Source organism: Adiantum capillus-veneris, chromosome 19, assembly GCF_014529385.1.
Source record: "Adiantum capillus-veneris isolate H3 chromosome 19, ASM1452938v2, whole genome shotgun sequence".
Taxonomy (NCBI): Eukaryota; Viridiplantae; Streptophyta; class Polypodiopsida; order Polypodiales; family Pteridaceae; genus Adiantum; species Adiantum capillus-veneris.
In genome coordinates this window covers 132,021,472-132,040,580 of record NC_140949.1, presented here as the reverse complement: position 1 = coordinate 132,040,580, position 19,109 = coordinate 132,021,472, and the positions used below count along the sequence as shown (strand labels likewise).

The 19,109-nt window shown below is 45.0% G+C and overlaps 1 protein-coding gene across 1 annotated transcript in view; it reads left to right on the top strand.

Annotated features, from left to right (window-relative positions):
• Positions 1–13,297: 13,297 nt before the first annotated feature.
• The window catches only part of PLDP1 (phospholipase D P1), a 64,144-nt gene continuing 58,332 nt past the window's right edge, over positions 13,298–19,109 (top strand). The window contains exons 1-4 of the mRNA XM_086491278.1: positions 13,298–13,933; positions 14,068–14,169; positions 14,255–14,370; positions 14,496–14,637. Coding sequence (XP_086347404.1) covers positions 13,724–13,933; positions 14,068–14,169; positions 14,255–14,370; positions 14,496–14,637 — 570 coding nt within the window. The 5' untranslated portion in view covers positions 13,298–13,723. The remainder of the gene's footprint in view (positions 13,934–14,067; positions 14,170–14,254; positions 14,371–14,495; positions 14,638–19,109) is intronic.

Below are 19,109 nucleotides of genomic sequence, written 5' to 3'. Positions count from 1 at the left end.
TTCCTTGTTTATCCTAGCTCTCACATTTGCTCGATATCGTCGTATCTTATATGACCTTTGTTTCTTGTTAAGGTTTTGATTTTGGTAAATGTTTGAACTCGACTCGCTTGATAGGTCTTTGCTTGTATCTTCTTCACTCTCATATAAATTACCATAGATGGTCGTACTAGACCTTGAGTGTTCAGTTTCTATACTTGTCTCACTCTATGTTTCCTCAGGTTCTGAATCCATTTCTCCCTGAGATTCCGTTTCCGATGTGTATTGGCCTGAAGCCTTTGAGGAATCATCAGTTTCACTCTCAGGTAGGTGTGCCTCTTTCTTATCATCGGATGTTACATGCGCTACACCTAACATGTTTACTGGTGCAATGTGTGGTATCTCTTCCCCATCTGGTGTTACCCAGGTTGTTCCTCTAGCTCCCCATGTATCTATAGTTGCCGCTAGGTGTACCCAATCGACATTGTCTGACTCAGCCATTCCGGGTAGGATATCCATATAAGGAGAGTTCTCTCCAATATCCGTGTCTTCGTTACACGTGTAACAATACTGTAATGGGGCTGAGTGAATTGTTGTGTCTGATCGATTATCAATGATGAATTTATTTCCTAGAGGATGCGTTCGACCACTTAAAAGATCAACTCGAATGACAGAGTCTTGGAACTGTAAGTAGACGTGGTTTTTGGACCAGTCATGCACCATTTTTGCTTCCCTCATGAATGGACGCCCTAAGATCATCTCAAATGACATAGGATGCTTGGAAAAATCCATAACAATGAAACTTTGCCTTACCTTGTGTCCCAAGACCTTGATTCTGAGATCCTTTAGCATTCCAGTAGGCGTAACAATAGATCCATTAGCCATTTTTACCACTACGCTTGTGGCTTCAAGGTGAGGTCGCCCCATAGACTCCCAACAACTCTTTGTCACCATGCTGACTCCCGCACCACCGTCCAGGACCCCCTTTACAGTTAATCCTTTAGTAGTGATTGGTAGTGTAGCATTAGATTCATCACCTTCAAAGTATTTCCCCAACTTGTTAACGGGTACTTCAATTACAGATTCATGTCCCGCTAGGTCAGATGGTGGTGCTAAATGTTCCTCATCATTCATTACCGAGTCAGGTTTGTTCATATGTGCAAACTGTGGTAATCCGGCCTGTAATTCTCCATTGAGGAAGGCTCGAAGAGGTGAGACTAGCTCGGGGTCTTTATATAGTTTGGACATGATGGTGGTTCTAACTTCTGAAGACATGAAATCCATCAATTTGGCAACATTTAATGGCATCTTGTGGGACGTAGGACCCTGACAAGAGAATGGTGAAGATGGAATCTCCACTTGCTCAAGGGGGTCGGGCATTCCCTCATTGAACATTCTCTCTAGTAGGAAGGGTATGTGTTCACTTTCAGATGTCCTACCCTCACTCTCTTCCCGAATGATATTGGGTATAGCTAACGGCCTGTAGTTCTTGTGAGGTTGAACTTGTGTGGGAAACACTGTGTCCGATATCTAGATATGTTTGGGTTCAGGTTCTAATGTTCGTTGAGTTTCTTCTACCAAACCCCTCAGTTGTTGGACTCGTTCAATTTCCTATGTTGGGTTTGGATAGGTTCCAATCTTTCTCTTGCAATCCTCATTTTTTGCCTCTCGTAGCTTATCTTGGAGGTTCGCAACTGGGTGGTTTAACTTTGAATACTCCTTTGGTGTTCGTCGTAAGTCCCTCTCGTGATCCTTCTCACTGGCTTTTTCCTTTGTAGTAACAATTTTGGTCTCCGTGGTCTCTATCGAATCTGAGTCATCCTCAGGGTCATTCATATACACGTGATCCTCTCCTGTCCCTATGTTAGTCTTTGAACTAGGTTTTGAGCTAGAAGCATTAAGGGATTTCTTTCTTCGTGTTTTCTTCTTTCTCGCTCGACCAACGGATGCAGCATCTCTCTCTTCGAGGATGTAATTTTGCTTTTGGAGCATCGACCGTGTGGGTGCATTCACTGGTCCTATGTTTATAGTTGGTGGTGTCCCATCAACAATCTCTATTATGTTCAATGGTGTGATTTTCGGTGCGTTTGGATTGTTAGGACACTGTGCGATCAAATGATCTATGCCACAATGATTACAAGTGAGTATTGGCATTGCCAATGCATTCCCTTGACTTGTTTGCATTAGTGCAACATTCTTTTGCATTCTAATGGGGCACTCAGCTACTCGATGTGGTCCACCACATTCGTAGCACTGAAGAGGTGGTCTCTTGGTAAAACTATTAATGTTTTGGCCTCTTGCTGCTAGCGCAGTAGCTTGATATACCGGTTTGATTTGTCCCCAATGGTCTTCCGTATAGTACATGGGACACTCCTCAAGCATGTCGACTCCATAGGTGATACTAGAGTCTATGTCCTCTTCGCAATCTACATAAGTACTAGATGACTCGCAACCTATTTGGTTCATAGGTGTAACTCTTGGATGAGGGGGTTGCGGTCCTAGCACTGGAGGTGGCAACGGTGTGGTTTGGACCACATTTTGGGTTCTAGGGACCATGTGCTGTAATGGCAACTGTTGCTCCATGGGTGGGGTAGGCATCAATGCAGGAACTCGAGGTGAGTCTGCCCAAGCTATAGGCGGTCTATTTTCCATGATGCATTTAAGCATTAGGCAATCCTTCGCTTGATGGCCATACCTACCACACGCGTTACAAGTCCCGTTAAACTTTACTCTCAAAGTAGGGCATTCACTCATAGTATGTGGGCCCAAGCAAATTGAGCACCATTGTCGCTCCCTTCTTGGATACATATGAGTGTTTTGTGGAGCACGATTACCCCTAAGGCTTTCTTGGATGGCCTTTGTGAGATCTGCCAAAGTCATCTCAGATATTGTTTGCTCTTTCACGATTGGCTTTATCTTCATTGGCTCATGCCCTGATGCTTGCGAGCTACTTGACTTCGGCTCGGCAGACACTCTTTCTTCTCCAATCATTAAATTATCCTCCAATTGGATTGCATTCATGGTGACTGCTTCCCAAGTAGTGATACCTCTAATGACTAGGCCATTATAGATACTTTCATGTCGTAGTCCCCTAATGAATCTATCGAGCAATTGGTTGTTGTTGAATCGCTCGTTTGGATTGCATCGAGAATTCAAATTCTTTAGGCGACTAATGAAGTCTCTCACGGATTCACCTTCTTCTCGTTGGGCTTTCTGGAGCTGAGAGGCTACACCCCAAAGTACTCCTTCTCTTATGTATTCTTTTAAGAACAGTCTCCTAAGAGTAGAGTAGATCGTTTTCTCTTCTACTCTTAAGGTTCTATACCAATCTCCAGCCTTTCCACTTAGGGTCAAACTCAAAGCCTTACACTTATGTAGCTCATTGTGCTCTTCCAAGGAATCGCACACATGTTCAAAGACTTCCATATGCTTTCTAGTATTTCCGTCTCCACTGAATTTCTGTGTGAGCTTAGCTACTTGAACTGCCTTGCTCCTAGGCTCTCTATCAGGTGCACTACGCATGTTTTCCGCAATAGAGCGACCGATAGTTTGAGCAAATGCTGCCAAATCTCCTATTTGAGCAGGTATATGGGTGTATGTGCTCCTGGAACCACATGTGAGATGGGAGTTGGCCTTGGCCTTGGCATACGCACGGCTCTTGGGTCCCAAATTTCGTATGGTGGTGTACCAGACGGTGGTCCAAAGTTTACAGGCGTGGCCCTAGGCATAGGGGGTGCCTCATATGGCATGTTATTATTAAATGGCATGGCTCCATTTGTATAAGAGCTTGAATAATTCCATTGTGGATTGTAAGCTCTTGGAATAATCGGAGGTGTAGGAGCTACATGAGGCTGAGGTACGACAGGTGCACATGATTGATACATACATGTAGGTATAGTTCGGGGCACCGTGCTACTAGGCATCGGCGCCGTGTTAACAAATGAACTCCATGGTGCACTTCTTGTCATGCTCACCATTGGGATATGCATGGTAGCCGTAGTGTCATTAAGAGAAAGATGAGCTAGATCTGGGAAGGTAAAGCTGCCACTTGTGGGCTCAAATTGTACTGAGGCTCCTGGAGAAACAACATATGGAGGATCAATGGCGCTCACTGAGGGAGTCTCCATTTGTGATAGGGTTGGTTGGTTGGCCTTTCCCGTATCCAAGAATCTCATTAGGCCTGTTGAAGGCATGTTGATCCCTGTGTTCTGTCTTTCTAACTCGACAATCCTATGGAGGACATCACAGACTTTCTGTTGTTGCTCATCTATGCTAGTAGCACCCGATGTGGATTGTAGAACATCTAACCAACCCACATGATAGGTGTGTCCTGTGTACCGGTCAGTTAAAGCTTCTGCTTGTAGGTCATACTCCCAATTTTTGTTTAGGAATATCCCATCTAGGCCTGGCGTGCTAGAGGTTTCCTTTGAAGTGGAAGCATTATTGCTCCCCATAGCTTGCCCCTCCGTGACTGCTACCTTGGGAGCACTCGGTTGCTCGGCTGGCATGATTGTTGTCATAGGAGCCTTTGCTTTCAGGGCTCGAATTTTTTCTAGCCCTCGTAGGTTCTCAATTTCCCTCTCCCTTGTTGCTTGCATATAGCGTTCGATCTCTTGCACTTCGGCAAGACTCCTACCGTCGGGTAGTAAAACCTCAGAGGGAGATAGTCCTAAAGGATCAGGAGGTACAGTAGATGGAACATTCACATGCACACTCTCAAGAAGCATAGGGTCCATTTTAGGCATGAATGACGATTTTACTTCCCCACTCCCTTCATTATTTCATTAACCGCATGTTCGGAGCGAGTAGCTCTACTAAGGGTCTCTTTTAAGCGGCTAAACACGCTGGACCCGGGCCGTGGACCCATGGCATGCATGTCTTGACTTGAACTATCAGGTTTTGGTGTAGGATACCCCTCCATGACTTCGTAGTCAGAGGAAGAATCACTAGACGCGATATGAGGATCTTGGGTCGCGCTACCTTGAGTCCCGGCCGAAGGTCCAGAACCTAGGGTGGAGGAATAATGGGTGCCCGCGTAAATGGAGGCACTACCAATATGCTCGTGCTCTAACACTCGTCCAGAGCATAGGTTCATATGACTTGGATCCCCTAGAAGTGTCAGTGAGGGCCCGTGAAGGTTGCTCACCTAGTAATTTTGGTTGTTTTGCAACCCAAGTCTTTTCTTATTTTTTGATTTTTTGGTCCTTTTTTTCTAACCCAGCTATAGAATAGAACGTATGATAGCTTAAAACGAGTGTCTCGGTCAGAGGGACGTGCCGTGCTTTACAGCCCTCCGTTTGGTCACTTTATACCCTCGGAATCCCTAAAACCGTCAATTTCTAGTAGGGAACTAGGCCCGAATTAGAAAGTCTAAGGGTGCAAGTGGGAAGAGAAGGGAGGAGAGTGGAGGACTTGCCCCACATGCTCTCATTCCCTCTTGAGGGGGTAGGGTATATATATAAGAGTGAGTCTAGTATATATCATAAGACTGAGGACTGAGGCCTGGGCCTGGGCCTGGGCCTGGGCCTGGGCAAATGATCCCGATCAAAATTTTAGTGTAGCCCCCCAGTCACTCACGCTTAAATATTTTCGGTTTTTTTTTTATAACTTTTTTTTGTTTTTTTTTCTCTAAAAAGGCGATGACCGCGCGCGGTTTCGGTGACCCTTTCTTGGCCACACACACTATCACCTACCTAACCTCCCAGTCAACAGCTCACAGACAACTCACTACCTTATCTACTTACTAACAGTGCTGCTAACTACTGACTAATCTGTTAACTGCTTACTGACAGTGAGCTAACTGTCCACCTACTTCCTCTCTCACTACCTTACTGTGCAAAGACTGTGTGCAGGCAAACCTTGACAGAAACTGTGTGCAGACTGTGTGCAAGCAGAAATTGCTAATTGCCTTCCTACTTATTCATTCACTGCAAACAAGCTAACGACTACTAATTGGGCAAAGACTGTGTGCAAACAGAAAACACAACATTATGCAGAAATCACAGAACTTGCGGACAACACAGAAATTAACAACTTATAGAAAAACAACTCATTCCTCTTCTTTCCTACTACAAACAACTCATAGGAGAAGCACAAAGTGCCTCTTGGGCTTAGTGCAGGGCGTTTCCCCGGCAGCGGTGCCAAAAATGTGCGCTCCTTGCCGCACTGTCGAAGCAAGGGCCTTGCCTAACACTGTGTGCGAGCCATAGACGGCTCCAAGCACACAACTAGCTTAACTAGTAAGCTCAAAAGAGGGCAATGGTGTGTCACTCACTGCTCTATGCTCCTGCCGTGGAGGATTCCTCGCCGTGAAGAAGAAGGAGACGCCACTACGTCGCGCTCAACCGCTTCACCGCCGTCGTGCCGCCGCAATGCTCGATCGCGCTCTCTCTCTCTCTCTCTCACACACACACACACACACACACACATACACACACACACAAGGAGGTGAAGAAGAAGAAGATGGAGATGGAGATGGAGATGGAGCAAGAGCACTCTTCTATTGCACAAATGAGAGAATGCATGAATTTTAGGTTTAGTTGGCTTTTATATGAGTTCACCCCATTCACACTTGGGCGCCCATGCTTAGCCAACTAATCCCTTGAATGTCCCAGTTAGAGTGCGCCTCTCATCGGCGATCACTCTTACCCTTTTCCTATTGGTCCGACAAGCCCGGTACCTGACTCTACCATATACATAATACACGTCCGTCGTAGGTGATGGGGTGTCCGTGAGCCGTGAGGGTTAACACCTTGTCGAGGAATATACTGAATTAAAACTTAGCAACATATATAAAATTTACATAATATACCACATGTGGAGAATATGAGTCCACTACTGTGAAATCAAACTCTAACAATACAATAAACCATCGGACTATCCGGCCAATATTGCATGGTTTGTTCACTAAGTACAATAGTGAATGGTGATCCACAAGAATACAAATTTGTTTGTGAGAAAGGTAATGTCTAAACTTTTTGACTGCACAGATCATTCCCAATCCTTCCCTTTCTATGGTCATGTAGTTTCGCTCCACACTATTGAGTTGTCTACTCGTTGGAAAATCCATATTGTTATCTCTAGGTTGTGCTAAGATGCATCCAATAGCTTATGCCAATGCATCTATGTGGATACGGAAGATCTTGTTCCAATCAAGAGATTTCAGAATTGGAGCAGACATTAACCTCTCCTTCAACTGTTGAAACGCTTTCTCACATTCTTCATTCCACTCAAATTTTGTGATAAGAGCATAAAGAGGTTTTGAAACAACAACATGATAATAGCAGTAATGGCCCATAAAGGCTTGTACCTCTCTAACTTTGGTGGATCTTTGAAGAGCAACAATCAATTATATCTTCTCAATATTTGTGGAAATGTCATTTTTAGACAGTATATGCCCCAAAATCGTACCTTGTCTTACCATGAAGACATATTTTTTAGGGTTTACATAGATGCGATAAGTTCTCCACTTCTCAAAGATTTTCTTCAAGTGTTCAACATGTTTGTCTCTTCATAGAGAATGCACATACAAGTCATCCATATAGAATTGTCTTAGATATTCTTTCATGCGTGACTCATAAACCTTTAGAATGCGGCAGGTGCATTAGTTAAACCAATTGGCATCACCCTATACGAGAATATGCCCCATTCTATTGCAAAGGCCATCTTGTGATGGTCATCTGGCTTTATTGTGAGCTGACTGTAGCCCTGACTATAGCCCAAAAAGCCATCAAGAAAGTTGTAAGCTTCCTTATCTGTGATTCTCTCAATCACATGATCTGTGATGGATAAGGGATAGTTGTCTCTGATCGTGACATCATTTACCTGCTTGAGATTCATGCACATTTGCAATTTACCGTTCTTTTTGGTACTACCACAATTGGCGACACCCACTCCATGTGCTCTATCTCATAGATGAATTGCGCCTCCTTAAGCTTATCTATCTCTTCTTTGATTTTCTTCACAAATGTTTTATTATAAGTATAGGGACATTGTTTGCGCAACTTAGCATCACTCTTGAAGGGGTATCGCATGTTGACCTATGCTCAGATCTACTCCCTTAAGATCTTCATACGATGAGTGTACGATCAAGTAAACACATCTCTATATTGCTTGAGAGTAGCTATCAATAGTTGCTCTTCCTCTTTCGTGAGCTCTATGGCTATGTAAGCCGGTCTCGGTTCTTCTCTTGGTTCAACTAGGTCAATTCTCTTTGCATTCTCAGGCCCATCATATGACGTACCTGGTTCTTTAAGTTCTCTCATTGGTTGTTGAATCACTATTCATCGATCCTAGATGGTGTACCTTTTGTAGTAATAGGGTGTGTCAATTTTTTCCATGTTGGACTTCTCTTCACTTTCCATCTCAGTTGTCCAAACCTCTTTTAATGCCCGTTTCGACTTTTGATATTGACTTTTCCGTTCAATTTTGGACATTTTTCTTGATTTTTTGATTGTGTCCTTGGGTTTAGTTTTACTTTGCTTCTTTGGATTTTCTCAAAAAGTCATTAATGTCAATGGCCTCACTACAACATAACCCAAAGTTATCGACGCTTTATATATCGACGTCCGTGCCTTTCCACGCTCATATCGACGTACTTACCATCCGTCGATATACGCGTCGATACCTGCGTCGATATGACTATGGATATACGCGTCGAAAGACTAATTTTCCCACGCGTATATCGACGCAGGTAACGACGGAAGTAATTTGGGGGGAAAAAAGCCGAATCCGCGCGAAGGGACCATTTTCGCCCTCAACGCACGCGTTCTCAGATCTTGGCTGAAACCTACTGCGAGGTAATATGGCACTCTTCCCCCCCCCCCCCCTAACCCCTCTCTCTCTCTCTCCACATCGTGTGTGTGTGTGTGTAGGAAAGGGATAGATAGAGAGAGAGAGAGAGAGAGAGAGAGAGAGAGAGAGAGAGAGAGAGAGAGAGAGAGAGAGGTGTGTGTGTGTGTGTTTGTGTAGGAAAGAGAGAGAGAGAGAGAGAGACAGAGAGAGAGAGCGGTGTGTGTGTAGGAAAGAGAGAGAGAGAGAGAGAGAGAGAGAGAGAGAGAGAGAAAGAGAGAAGTGTGTGTGCGTGTAGGAAATTAAAGAGAGAGATAAAGAGCGGTGTGTGTGTGTGTAGGAAAGAGAGAGAAAGAGAGAAGTGTGTATGCGTGTAGGAAATTAAAGAGAGAGAGAGAAAGAGAGAAGTGTGTGTGCGTGTAGGAAATTAAAGAGAGAGAAAAATGTGCGTAGGAAATTAAAACTAGAGAGAGAGAGAGTTATGGTTTGCATAAAAAATTAAAATTAAAGAAAGAAATGAAAGAAAATGTTATGTTAACTCTTCAAAAGGCCAAAGTGACCTATGAGACCAGAAAGTTACAATGTGGTAAACTGATACTAGATTAGAATAACAAATTGACAAAATAACATATTATGGAATCCTAAACTGCTGGGTGTGGACTAAGCAGCTAAAACAGCTAGCTGAAACTATCCGTAGTTCATTAGGTAGTCTTAAAGCAATGTCAATAGCGCGTATGGCAAGTTGTAGGTCAATGGGTTTGAATTAACGTTAAATACACAAGCCGTAGGTCAAATCCGGTTGCGTTTCTCTACGAAAAAACGCAAACGGACTTCGGAAATGGCTTTTATGCCTTCTGAAACCATCCGTAGACGATTAGGTAGTCTTAAGGAAATATCAAGAGCGCGTATGGCAAACCGTAGGTCAAACGAATAGAAGAAACACTAAATACACAAGCCGTAGGTCAAATCCGGTTGCGTTTTTCTACAGAAAACGCAAACGGACTTCAGAAATGGCTTCTATGCCTCTTGAAACCATCCGTAGACGATTAGGTAGTCTTTAGGTAATGTCAAGAGCGCGTATGGCAAACCGTAGGTCAAACGGATAGAAGAAACGCCAAATACACAAGCCGTAGGTCAAATCCAGTTGCGTTTCTCTACGGAAAAACGCAAACGAACTTCGGAAATGGCTTCTATGCCTTCTGAAACCATCCGTAGACGATTAGATAGTCTTTAGGCAATGTTAAGAGCGCGTATGGCAAGCCGTAGGTCAAACGGATAGAAGAAACGCCAAATACACAAGCCCTAGGTCAAATCCGGTTGCATTTTTCTACGGAAAAACGCAAACGAGCTTCAGAAATGGCTTCTATCCATACCGAAACCATCCGTAGTTCATTAAGTAGTCTTAAAGCAATGTCAAGAGCGTGTATGGCAACCCGTAGGTCAATGGGTTTGAAGCTTCTATGCCTTCTGAAACCAATCCGTAGACGATTAGGTAGTCTTTAGGCAATGTCAAGAGCGCGTATGGCAAGCCGTAAGTCAAACGGATAGAAGAAACACCAAATACACAAGCCGTAGGTCAAATCCGGTTGCGTTTCTCTACGGAAAAACGCAAACGGACTTCGGAAATGGCTTCTATGTCTTCAGAAACATAGAAGGCGATGACCGCGTGCGGTTTCGGTGACCCTTTCTTGTCCACACACACAGTCACCTACCTAACCTCCCAGTCAACAGCTCACAGCTCACAGACAGCTCACTACCTTATCTACTTACTAACAGTGCTGCTAACCACTAACTAATCTACTAACTAATCTGTTAACTGCCTACTGACAATGAGCTAACTGTCCACCTACTTCCTTTCTCACTACCTTACTGTGCAAAAACTGTGTGCAGGCAAACCTTGACAGAAACTGTGTGCAGACTGTGTGCAAGCAGAAATTGCTAATTGCCTTCCTACTTATTCATTCACTGCAAACAAGCTAACGACTACTAATTGTGCAAAGACTGTGTGCAAACAGAAAACACAACATTATGCAGAAATCACAGAACTTGCGGACAACACAGAAATTAACAACTTATAGAAAAACAACTCATTCCTCTTTTTTCCTACTACAAACAACTCATAGGAGAAGCACAAAGTGCCTCTTGGGCTTAGTGCAGGGCGTTTCCCCGGCAGCGGCGCCAAAAATGTGCGCTCCTTGCCGCACTGTCGAAGCAAGGGACTTGCTGATACACCGTGTGCGAGCCACAAATGGCTCCAAGCACACAACAAGACTAATCTAGCAAGCTCAAAAGAGGGCAATGGTGTGTCACTCACCGCTCTATGCTCCTGCCGTGGAGGATTTCTCGCCGCGATGAAGAAGAAGCCGCAGTCGTGTCGCGCTCAACCGCTTCGCCGCCGTCGTGCCTTCGTAATGCTCGATCGCACACACACTCTCCCTCTCTCTCTCACACACACATACACACACACGAGGAGGTGAAGAAGAAGAAGATGGAGATGGAGATGGAGATGGAGATGGAGCAAGAGCACTCTTCTATTGCACAAATGAGAGAATGAGTGAATTTTAGGTTTAGTTGGCTTTTATATGAGCTCACCCCATTCACACTTGGGCGCCCATGCTTAGCCAACTAATCCCTTGAATGTCCCAGTTAGAGTGCGCCTCTCATCGGCGATCACTCTTACCCTTTTCCTATTGGTCCGACAAGCCCGGTACCTGACTCTACCAAATACATAATACACGTCCGTCGTAGGTGATGGGGTGTCTGTGAGCCGTGAGGGTTAACAATTTATCATCTTTAATTTGAAAAATGAAAAAAAAATTACAACCCCCTCCCACCCCCCTTCCATTTGCGCTGCCGCCTCCTGAGGGTGACACCACCACCTTGCTACTCAGGTCTACGCCACGTGCGTCGATGATCTCTGCTTTGGTTGCCCCCCCCACATATGTGCATCACCGTCTAGTTTGGTTGCTCAAGGCATCCAAGCAATATTCCATCTATTTTTTTTTTCCAAAATGGGTAGCACATACTACTCAGGCACAACTACTGGGAGCCTTGCAGGTTTATTCAATTACCGATCGAGATTCCCTTTCTTTCATCTCAAGGATACACTACACTCACAAAAGGGCGACACGGATTTGAACCTTCACAAATGCAAAATCGACTTTTCATCTGCTCCTGTTGCCACCACGCCTAGCACTCCGACTTGCTTCAATGGGAAGTAGATAAGAAACGCGTCGCCTCGCCTGCACGTCCTGCTCCGTCACCCAACACGCTCCATACGGCTTCGACTTTACCCACTCGACGCATCTTGCATGATTCTCATTTTTTTCTGAAGAACTTCCAGCTGGTACTCCCTACTTGCTTCTATGTCTAAACCATTTGCCTCCAAGCGATTGCTCATGACAGAATAAATGACATGGAAGAAAGTTAAAGTTCGAACTCCTACCCAAAGACTTAACTAGATGATCTTCTGCTCTTCATTATGTTTGAAGCAATTGAGACTTCACCTCAAGATGAAAAGGTAGTCAGCATCATTCAGACATGCTTGCCCCACCTTGGCCCCGTGAACCACCACATAATCGTGCCTTCCATTGTGTGCAAGTAGAACCTACCGATTTTGGAAAAGAAACAATAGGTAGAATCCGTGCAGATTCTGAAAGTCGTCCATGAGTTTGTGAAGCTTGCACGTGCCACACTTCTTGTTGCATGTGTAGAATTGCAGAACGACAATTCTCTCTCTCTCTCTCTCTCTCTCTCACACACACACACACACACACACACACACACACACACACACACAAAGATTCTGCGGGCATCTCTGCATGTGTTTGCTCTGGGCCGCCTCTCTCTCTCTCTCTCTCTCTCTAAACACATGCACGAGTTCCGCTCTTTTTGCATTCATCTAACAGCGGATAGTACTGCTCTCCTGCTTGTTGCCTCCCTAAGCTTTCGATGTATAGACACTGATAAGGGTGAAAGCATTCACGATGAGATTGCTGGTCATGGGCTGCTAGAGAACCGTGTTTTGCTAGACGGTGGCTTGGTCGATAATTAAGCAAACAAGGCAGATGGGGAGATGACTCTTGAGAGAGGAGTACCATGACGAGGAGAGGGGCTAGGAGGAGGAAATGGAGCAAGGAGGGGAAAGGAGGAGGGCAAGCAAGAGAGGGGAAGAGCATGGCTGCGAGGAGAGGCTGGAAGGAGGGAGGACGACGCAGGTGAAAAGGAGGGTGAGGGGATAGGGGAATATTCTAATGAAACGAGGGATTTTATTTAAAGAGGAGCGAGGTAGGTAGGCGAGTAGGGAAAAATTGTGTGCAAGTGTAACACACCAAAAAACAAACCACTATCGTGACCCTATGAATTTACAGTTTAAGCACCAAAATCTCTTTAAAAATTCAAGGCTTGAAATAATAAAATTAATAAAAACGTTCAAGAAAAAGTTTGCCACGACATTACCTGACACGTGTGGTGAAAAAAAATGAAGGCAGATGGATGAGTTAAAGCTCTCTCTCTCTTCCTCCTCCTCCTCACGCGCACATGCGGTTTCGTGCGTACAAAAAGTTCCTTCGAAGGAAGCAAGGCGTGCTCAAGGAGTCGGCTATCTTAGAAGAGAAAAACAGACACAACCGGAAGCCCCATCGCCATTGGTTGCCAATCAAAGCTTGATCAGCCAAGAAAGCAACCTCTTTTGTAAATTGCAGCTGTACATACATTTTGTCGTTCTCTGTATCGTCATCCTCCCGATTGCGGTGCGCATCTTGTTTGTTTAGATTCCAATATATGCTTTTTGAGCAACAAGGACATCGTCCAACAAGAGCCATCGCCCAACATAACCCTTGCTTAACAACGCTGTTGTTGAGCCTCGATGCAATAAAATTGACACACACTTGTATCCAGAAGGGTCCTTTTACTCTGGTTCAAGGCTCTAGCGGGCTTTTTTTTTTGTAATCCAAGGATGCCGAAACGAAGAGATTCTGGCTCTGGCTCTGGCTCTCACTACTTTAGGATGCAAGCGGGGTCCCCAAGTGTGCCCTTTTTGCGGCGGGATGAAGAGCGTATTTTCGATGAGCTTCCCTCTGCCACTGTCATTGATGCTTCACGTTCGGAGGGCCTCGAGCTAAGTCAGTTTCAGCTACTTTATACCATAGAGATTCGCTACAAGCAGGTATAGCTGAGTCATTAGTTTAAGGTGATGCATAAGCCTGGATTTTGAGTTCCAAGCACCCATTTATTACTGCTGGCTCTGGTTGAATGTGTAGTCAGTGTACATTAACTCAGTTGCCCCAATGAATACTGCAGTTCCAGTGGAGGCTTGTCAAGAAAGCGTCACAAGTCCTTATGCTGCACTTTGACTTGAAAAAAAGAGCCTTATTTGAGGATCTTCAGGAAAAGCAGGAGCAGGTGTGTGTAGCAATTTGTTTTATACTTTCAGATGCAGTGTCTCGATCAGATTTGTCTCATTTGTTTTTCTTTTCTCTCATTGAAGGTAAAAGAATGGCTCCAAAACCTTGGTTTGGGAGAGCACAGTGGGGCAGCAGTTTCCCCAGGTCACTTTGATGAGGATTACCTTGAAGAATCCCATTCTTCTTTGATCTCTCGAAGGTGCAGATGCTGTTACATGAATTGTGATGAAATCACCTTACTTTGAATGTATTTTTGAGTCAGTGCTCCTCATTGAGGCTCAATTACTGGCTTGACCTTACTTTTTGTGTGTATTGTTGTAACAGAGATGTTCCATCAAGTGCCGCTTTTCCAGTTATTAGACCGGCTTTGGGCCGATTATCTTCAGTGTCTTTAAAGGCCATTGCATCAATGCAAGGATACTTAAATCATTTCCTTGATAGTTTGGATATTGTTAATACAAGAGAGGTACTACTCTTATCATGTCTATCTTAGTTATGCATGTAATAGTGGTGGGGGTGTTAAATGTTTTGCTAATGTGTTCTAGATTGTTTAGGCTCTTTTGGACTTGTCTGTATGTGTGCATTTTATTTTGTAATCTCTTAATTTCTCTACGAGCATTTTCTTAACTCACTGCAATGAAGGATGATTGTGATTTTGGTATGCGACATGTTCTCGTTTACATCTCTCTGGATTTGTCCAGTCGGACCCTATATCTTAGGGAGTGAGGGCTATTTAGTGGCTATGCCCGGCCGGAGGGAGGTAGTTTTCACCTCAGGTCACTTCTAGCAATGTGTAGCCAAGGGTTTTGGTTTTTTAGCAGCCATGTAGGACCTAGGTTCCTGCAGGTCTAGGTGATTTTTCCCCTTGAGATTGCTCCCAGGTACCCTTTGGGCAGGGCTCCACTGTTTATCTCATTTATGGGGTATTTTCCGGGTTGTGGGGGCTGAGATGTGGCTCGGGCAGCCTGGAGGGAGGAAGGAGGCCTATATGTGGGCCTTGGAAGTTGGGGGGCGTGGTCACCTGGCGGTATACTGTTCAGCCCAGCATGGTGACCCTTTGAGCACTGATCAGAATGAAAGAGAGAGAATCCACACGAGACATGGAGTGGCGAAGTTCCACTTATAGATTGCAATGACCCCCAACAATGGCGCGCCTTTTGGTATTTCGTTATATTCCTTCAACAAGGTGGCTGTGCTCTGCATCTCCCGCGGGTAGACTGCCAAAGAGAGAGCCCACAACACATATTAAAGGCCCTAGGCCCATCCAAAAGCAGTTACGAGTAACCTCTACACGCCTTCTTGGACCCGGAGCAGCAAATCGCTGGAGAGAGAGAGAGAGAGAGAGAGAGAGAGAGAGAGAGAGAGAGAGAGAGAGAGAGAGAGAGAGAGAGAGAGAGAGAGGGGGGGGGGGGCTGAATTAAGCAGTGAGAGAGAGCTCTCTGTGTCTGGAAACTTCTGCTGAGCACTCCCAAGAGGAAGCGCTAGCCTTGCTTTAGTTTGGCGGCAAAATATGCTAGATGGCTCTGCATGAGAGTGGAGAGAGAGAGAGAGATCGAAATGTTTTTACGTTGGTCTGGAGTTTTTCTAACGCTACAAGTTGAGTTTTTTTGGCTTGCTCCAAAGGGGTGAGGCCATAGTGATGCCTCCCCTTTTTGCTAACGAAAAAGGAGAGCTATTTTTTTTAAATTCGTATTTTTTTGATTGGCAGATGCGGTAGTGGGTATTCATTGTTTGTAGCATGAAGGCTCTTAAGAAAATGATGAAACACTACCTACGGTAAAGCTCAAGATTCAAGAGAAATGGAGAAGCGGCAGAAATTAGAAATTGACTAGTCTCTCCACCTCTCCTGAGAGAGAGAGAGAGAGAGAGAGAGAGAGAGAGAGATGAAAAAATGAAATGTTATATTAAGGTCTTCGAAAGGCCAAAATCGCTTTGTCGATAGTGGGAGACCCCCGAGGTCATGGGTGTCTGGATCTGCCTAGCTCAATGGCTCGATCAATTAACGTACCTCTAGTGTGGGTGGGCTATGAGATCTGCTGTGATGATTGCTCCTTTGGTTCTCCCCTGGCTTGTGTAAAGAAATCTGTGATCTGTCTCTGAGTTTGTCTCTCCCGTGATGTCCTCAAGCAAGCTCTCCCTAAGTCTGCGCAACTCTAGTAGAAACAATCCGAGACATCTCTGATCCTCATATCTCATGACTCTAGAAAATGGTCCAAAACCCTCTCTGAATAGACAGTGGAAGCGGCCTCGTATCTCATAGTACACCAGGCAATGACATGTGTAGTGCAACTTTGTCTCTGGCTCTAAGCGACATACGTGACATATCCTGGCCCTTGCTGTACCTCCTCGAAATCGGCTAGTCTGATGTGAGGATGTGCATATCCGCCCAATAGCTCATCGTATCCCATGAGATAAGTGCGTATCCATGTGTGCAGGCCTAGTCACAAAACCGTCCGTGAGTTGGAGAAGATGCTCTCTGTAGTAGGCCATCTTTGTGCCCAACTCCTGTGTCGGCTGCATCCATGTGCTCCTGGTATTTAGCTAAATCAGATTTTGACGTATAAGTCTTGTGATCTCTGTCCGTGTGAGAGATAGGGAGGGAGGTGCATCTAGGGAGTATTGAAACGGAGGCAATCTATCCATGCTGAAACCACGCGACTGAAACCACGCTCTCATCTGTCCATACCAACATGCTGTATCGCCTTGTAGCGCTAGTTGTCGAGATGATTCCAGGGCAAGCCGAGCATATCTGTCTCTATGGGGGTCCCATAAACTATGTATACAGGATACTGATCTAGTCAATGCCTCGACCACGAGAGGAGGGCAGCTAGCTCGGATTGATAATCTCATGCGGCACTGAGGCCTTAGCCCGAATCATCCGAGCGATCATAGAGACCAAGGGCCTCTCCATATATCTCCATCCGTCTCTGCTGCCAGATCTCCCATGATGGTCTACCGAGGGTCCCCATACCTCAACTCCGTAGAGCATAGCTGGAGTCACTAGAGTGTCAAAAAGCCAGAGCTTTGTTCGCGGTTCCTGAAACTGAACCTGCGAACACATCCTCTCCAATCCTCCCAAGGCTGCTGTTAGGTGTAGCGGAATGATTGTTTGCGCTTTACTCAAGATGAGTGCTCCGAACTGTGCTCAAGGTTCCTTTTGTTCTTATGGAAGGTAGAGCCTTCCGTTCTTAATGAGAGAGTGCTATGATCACAAACAAAGTGAAAGTACACTGTGCGTGCAAGTGAATGAGACTGAGAGATTAGGACACCAGAGATGTTGTAAAACCCTCCTCCGAAGGCCCCACTCTCGTCGGCGAGAGTGATCTACCTATGATTGCACAATCTGGTACAAATGGAATGCATGAGATTGATGCAAGTCTAGGGACTATGTCGATGGCGAGGACGGGGACGGGGACGAAGTTGACCTAAGGGCTGAAATCTGCAATCTTTCTACTGCTGTCCAAGAACGCTATGGGCTGAAATCTGCAACTGATCCAAAAACGCTGATTTGGGGGCTGTTTTGGGTGGGTCTTTGTCGCTGAAAATCTGCAGGTTTAGGGCTGAAACTGAAGATCTTCAAGGCTGAAAACTGAGGTCTTCTGGGGCTGAACATGCTACTTCTTCATGGGCTGAAATCGCTGCTTTGTACTGCCAAAAACGCTAGGTCATGCTGAACCAAAAACGCTAGCTGAAGGTGCTTGGAAAAACGCTAAGGGCTGGCCTCTGTGGCGATGGTGCTGGCTCTTGAAAACGCTAGGTAAAGCTGATGCAAAAACGCTAGCATGGGATCTTTGCTTGGAGGGGGAAACCGCCAAGGGCTTGAAGGTCTTGATGGTTCTTGCTGAGAAGATGCCTGTTGAGCGGGGAGCTCCAACTGCGTCTTCTGCCATTTAGTGCTAACTTGGGTTTGCTTATATACAAACTTAGCAAAATTGCCCTACCTACTTTCGTTGGAAAGTCACTTAAAAATAATAAGTGAAAAATGTCAAAAATAGGGAAAATAGGCTAAATGCACTAGAAAAATCCCCTAATTGATTTAATGGATTCTAATGGGAATACTGATGATCATGGTGTGTGCAACCAAAGGATATGCATCTATGCTAATTGATTGGGCATGCACGGTCTACGAATAGACTCACAAAAGTGCCAGATCACTGCTAATCTAGACTGACTGAACCCTGAGCATGCTGTAGCTTGTCCACGGACACATAGGGCTGGATGTGTCACGTGACATCCCCTCCTTTTCAAAGTGAGGTACTGGTACCGAACTGTATGGCATCGAGGGAGATCGCCAATAGCATCCAGAATCTTGGAAGGGACTCTTCGCTGGCCCACTCTGATGTGTGGGTCGTGCGGTACTTGAACTTCATAAAGGTCTGCAACGCTTGCTTCTTTGGGCCGCGCCGAAAGCGACACAAAGTCTTGTGTGGTTCCTTCAATGCGTCAACTTCGACTTTAGTCATGCTTTGTTCTTCTTCAAGAATCTCCATGGCTGAAAATTCCTGAAACCACTTCCAACACAAAACCATGAACATACCTATTCCATGTAATGTGAGTGGAAAAAATCTTGTCTTTCTAAAAGACTGTGCATGCAATGTAGATGAACAATTAGACGGAGTGCTAAACCGTTCACCACATACACGTAAACAATGAGATCGAATCTTTCTCTTATGATCTAGAGCAATCAACTGTGGCAATTCACAACGGAAATGCCCATGCTTGGTGCTCATACTTTCATGTGCTCGTTCGGAAACTGTCATGCCAAGGAAGAGACATGGAATGTGACTTCCTTACATATATACTTTTCAGCTTTGCATGAGAAATCCGCATACATTCGTGCTCATCCATGAGAGAAACGTGCTCAACATACAATATGTCATGCCTTGGAAAAGGGATCACATAATGATGCTGACTAAAATACAGGAAACGATCACGAAT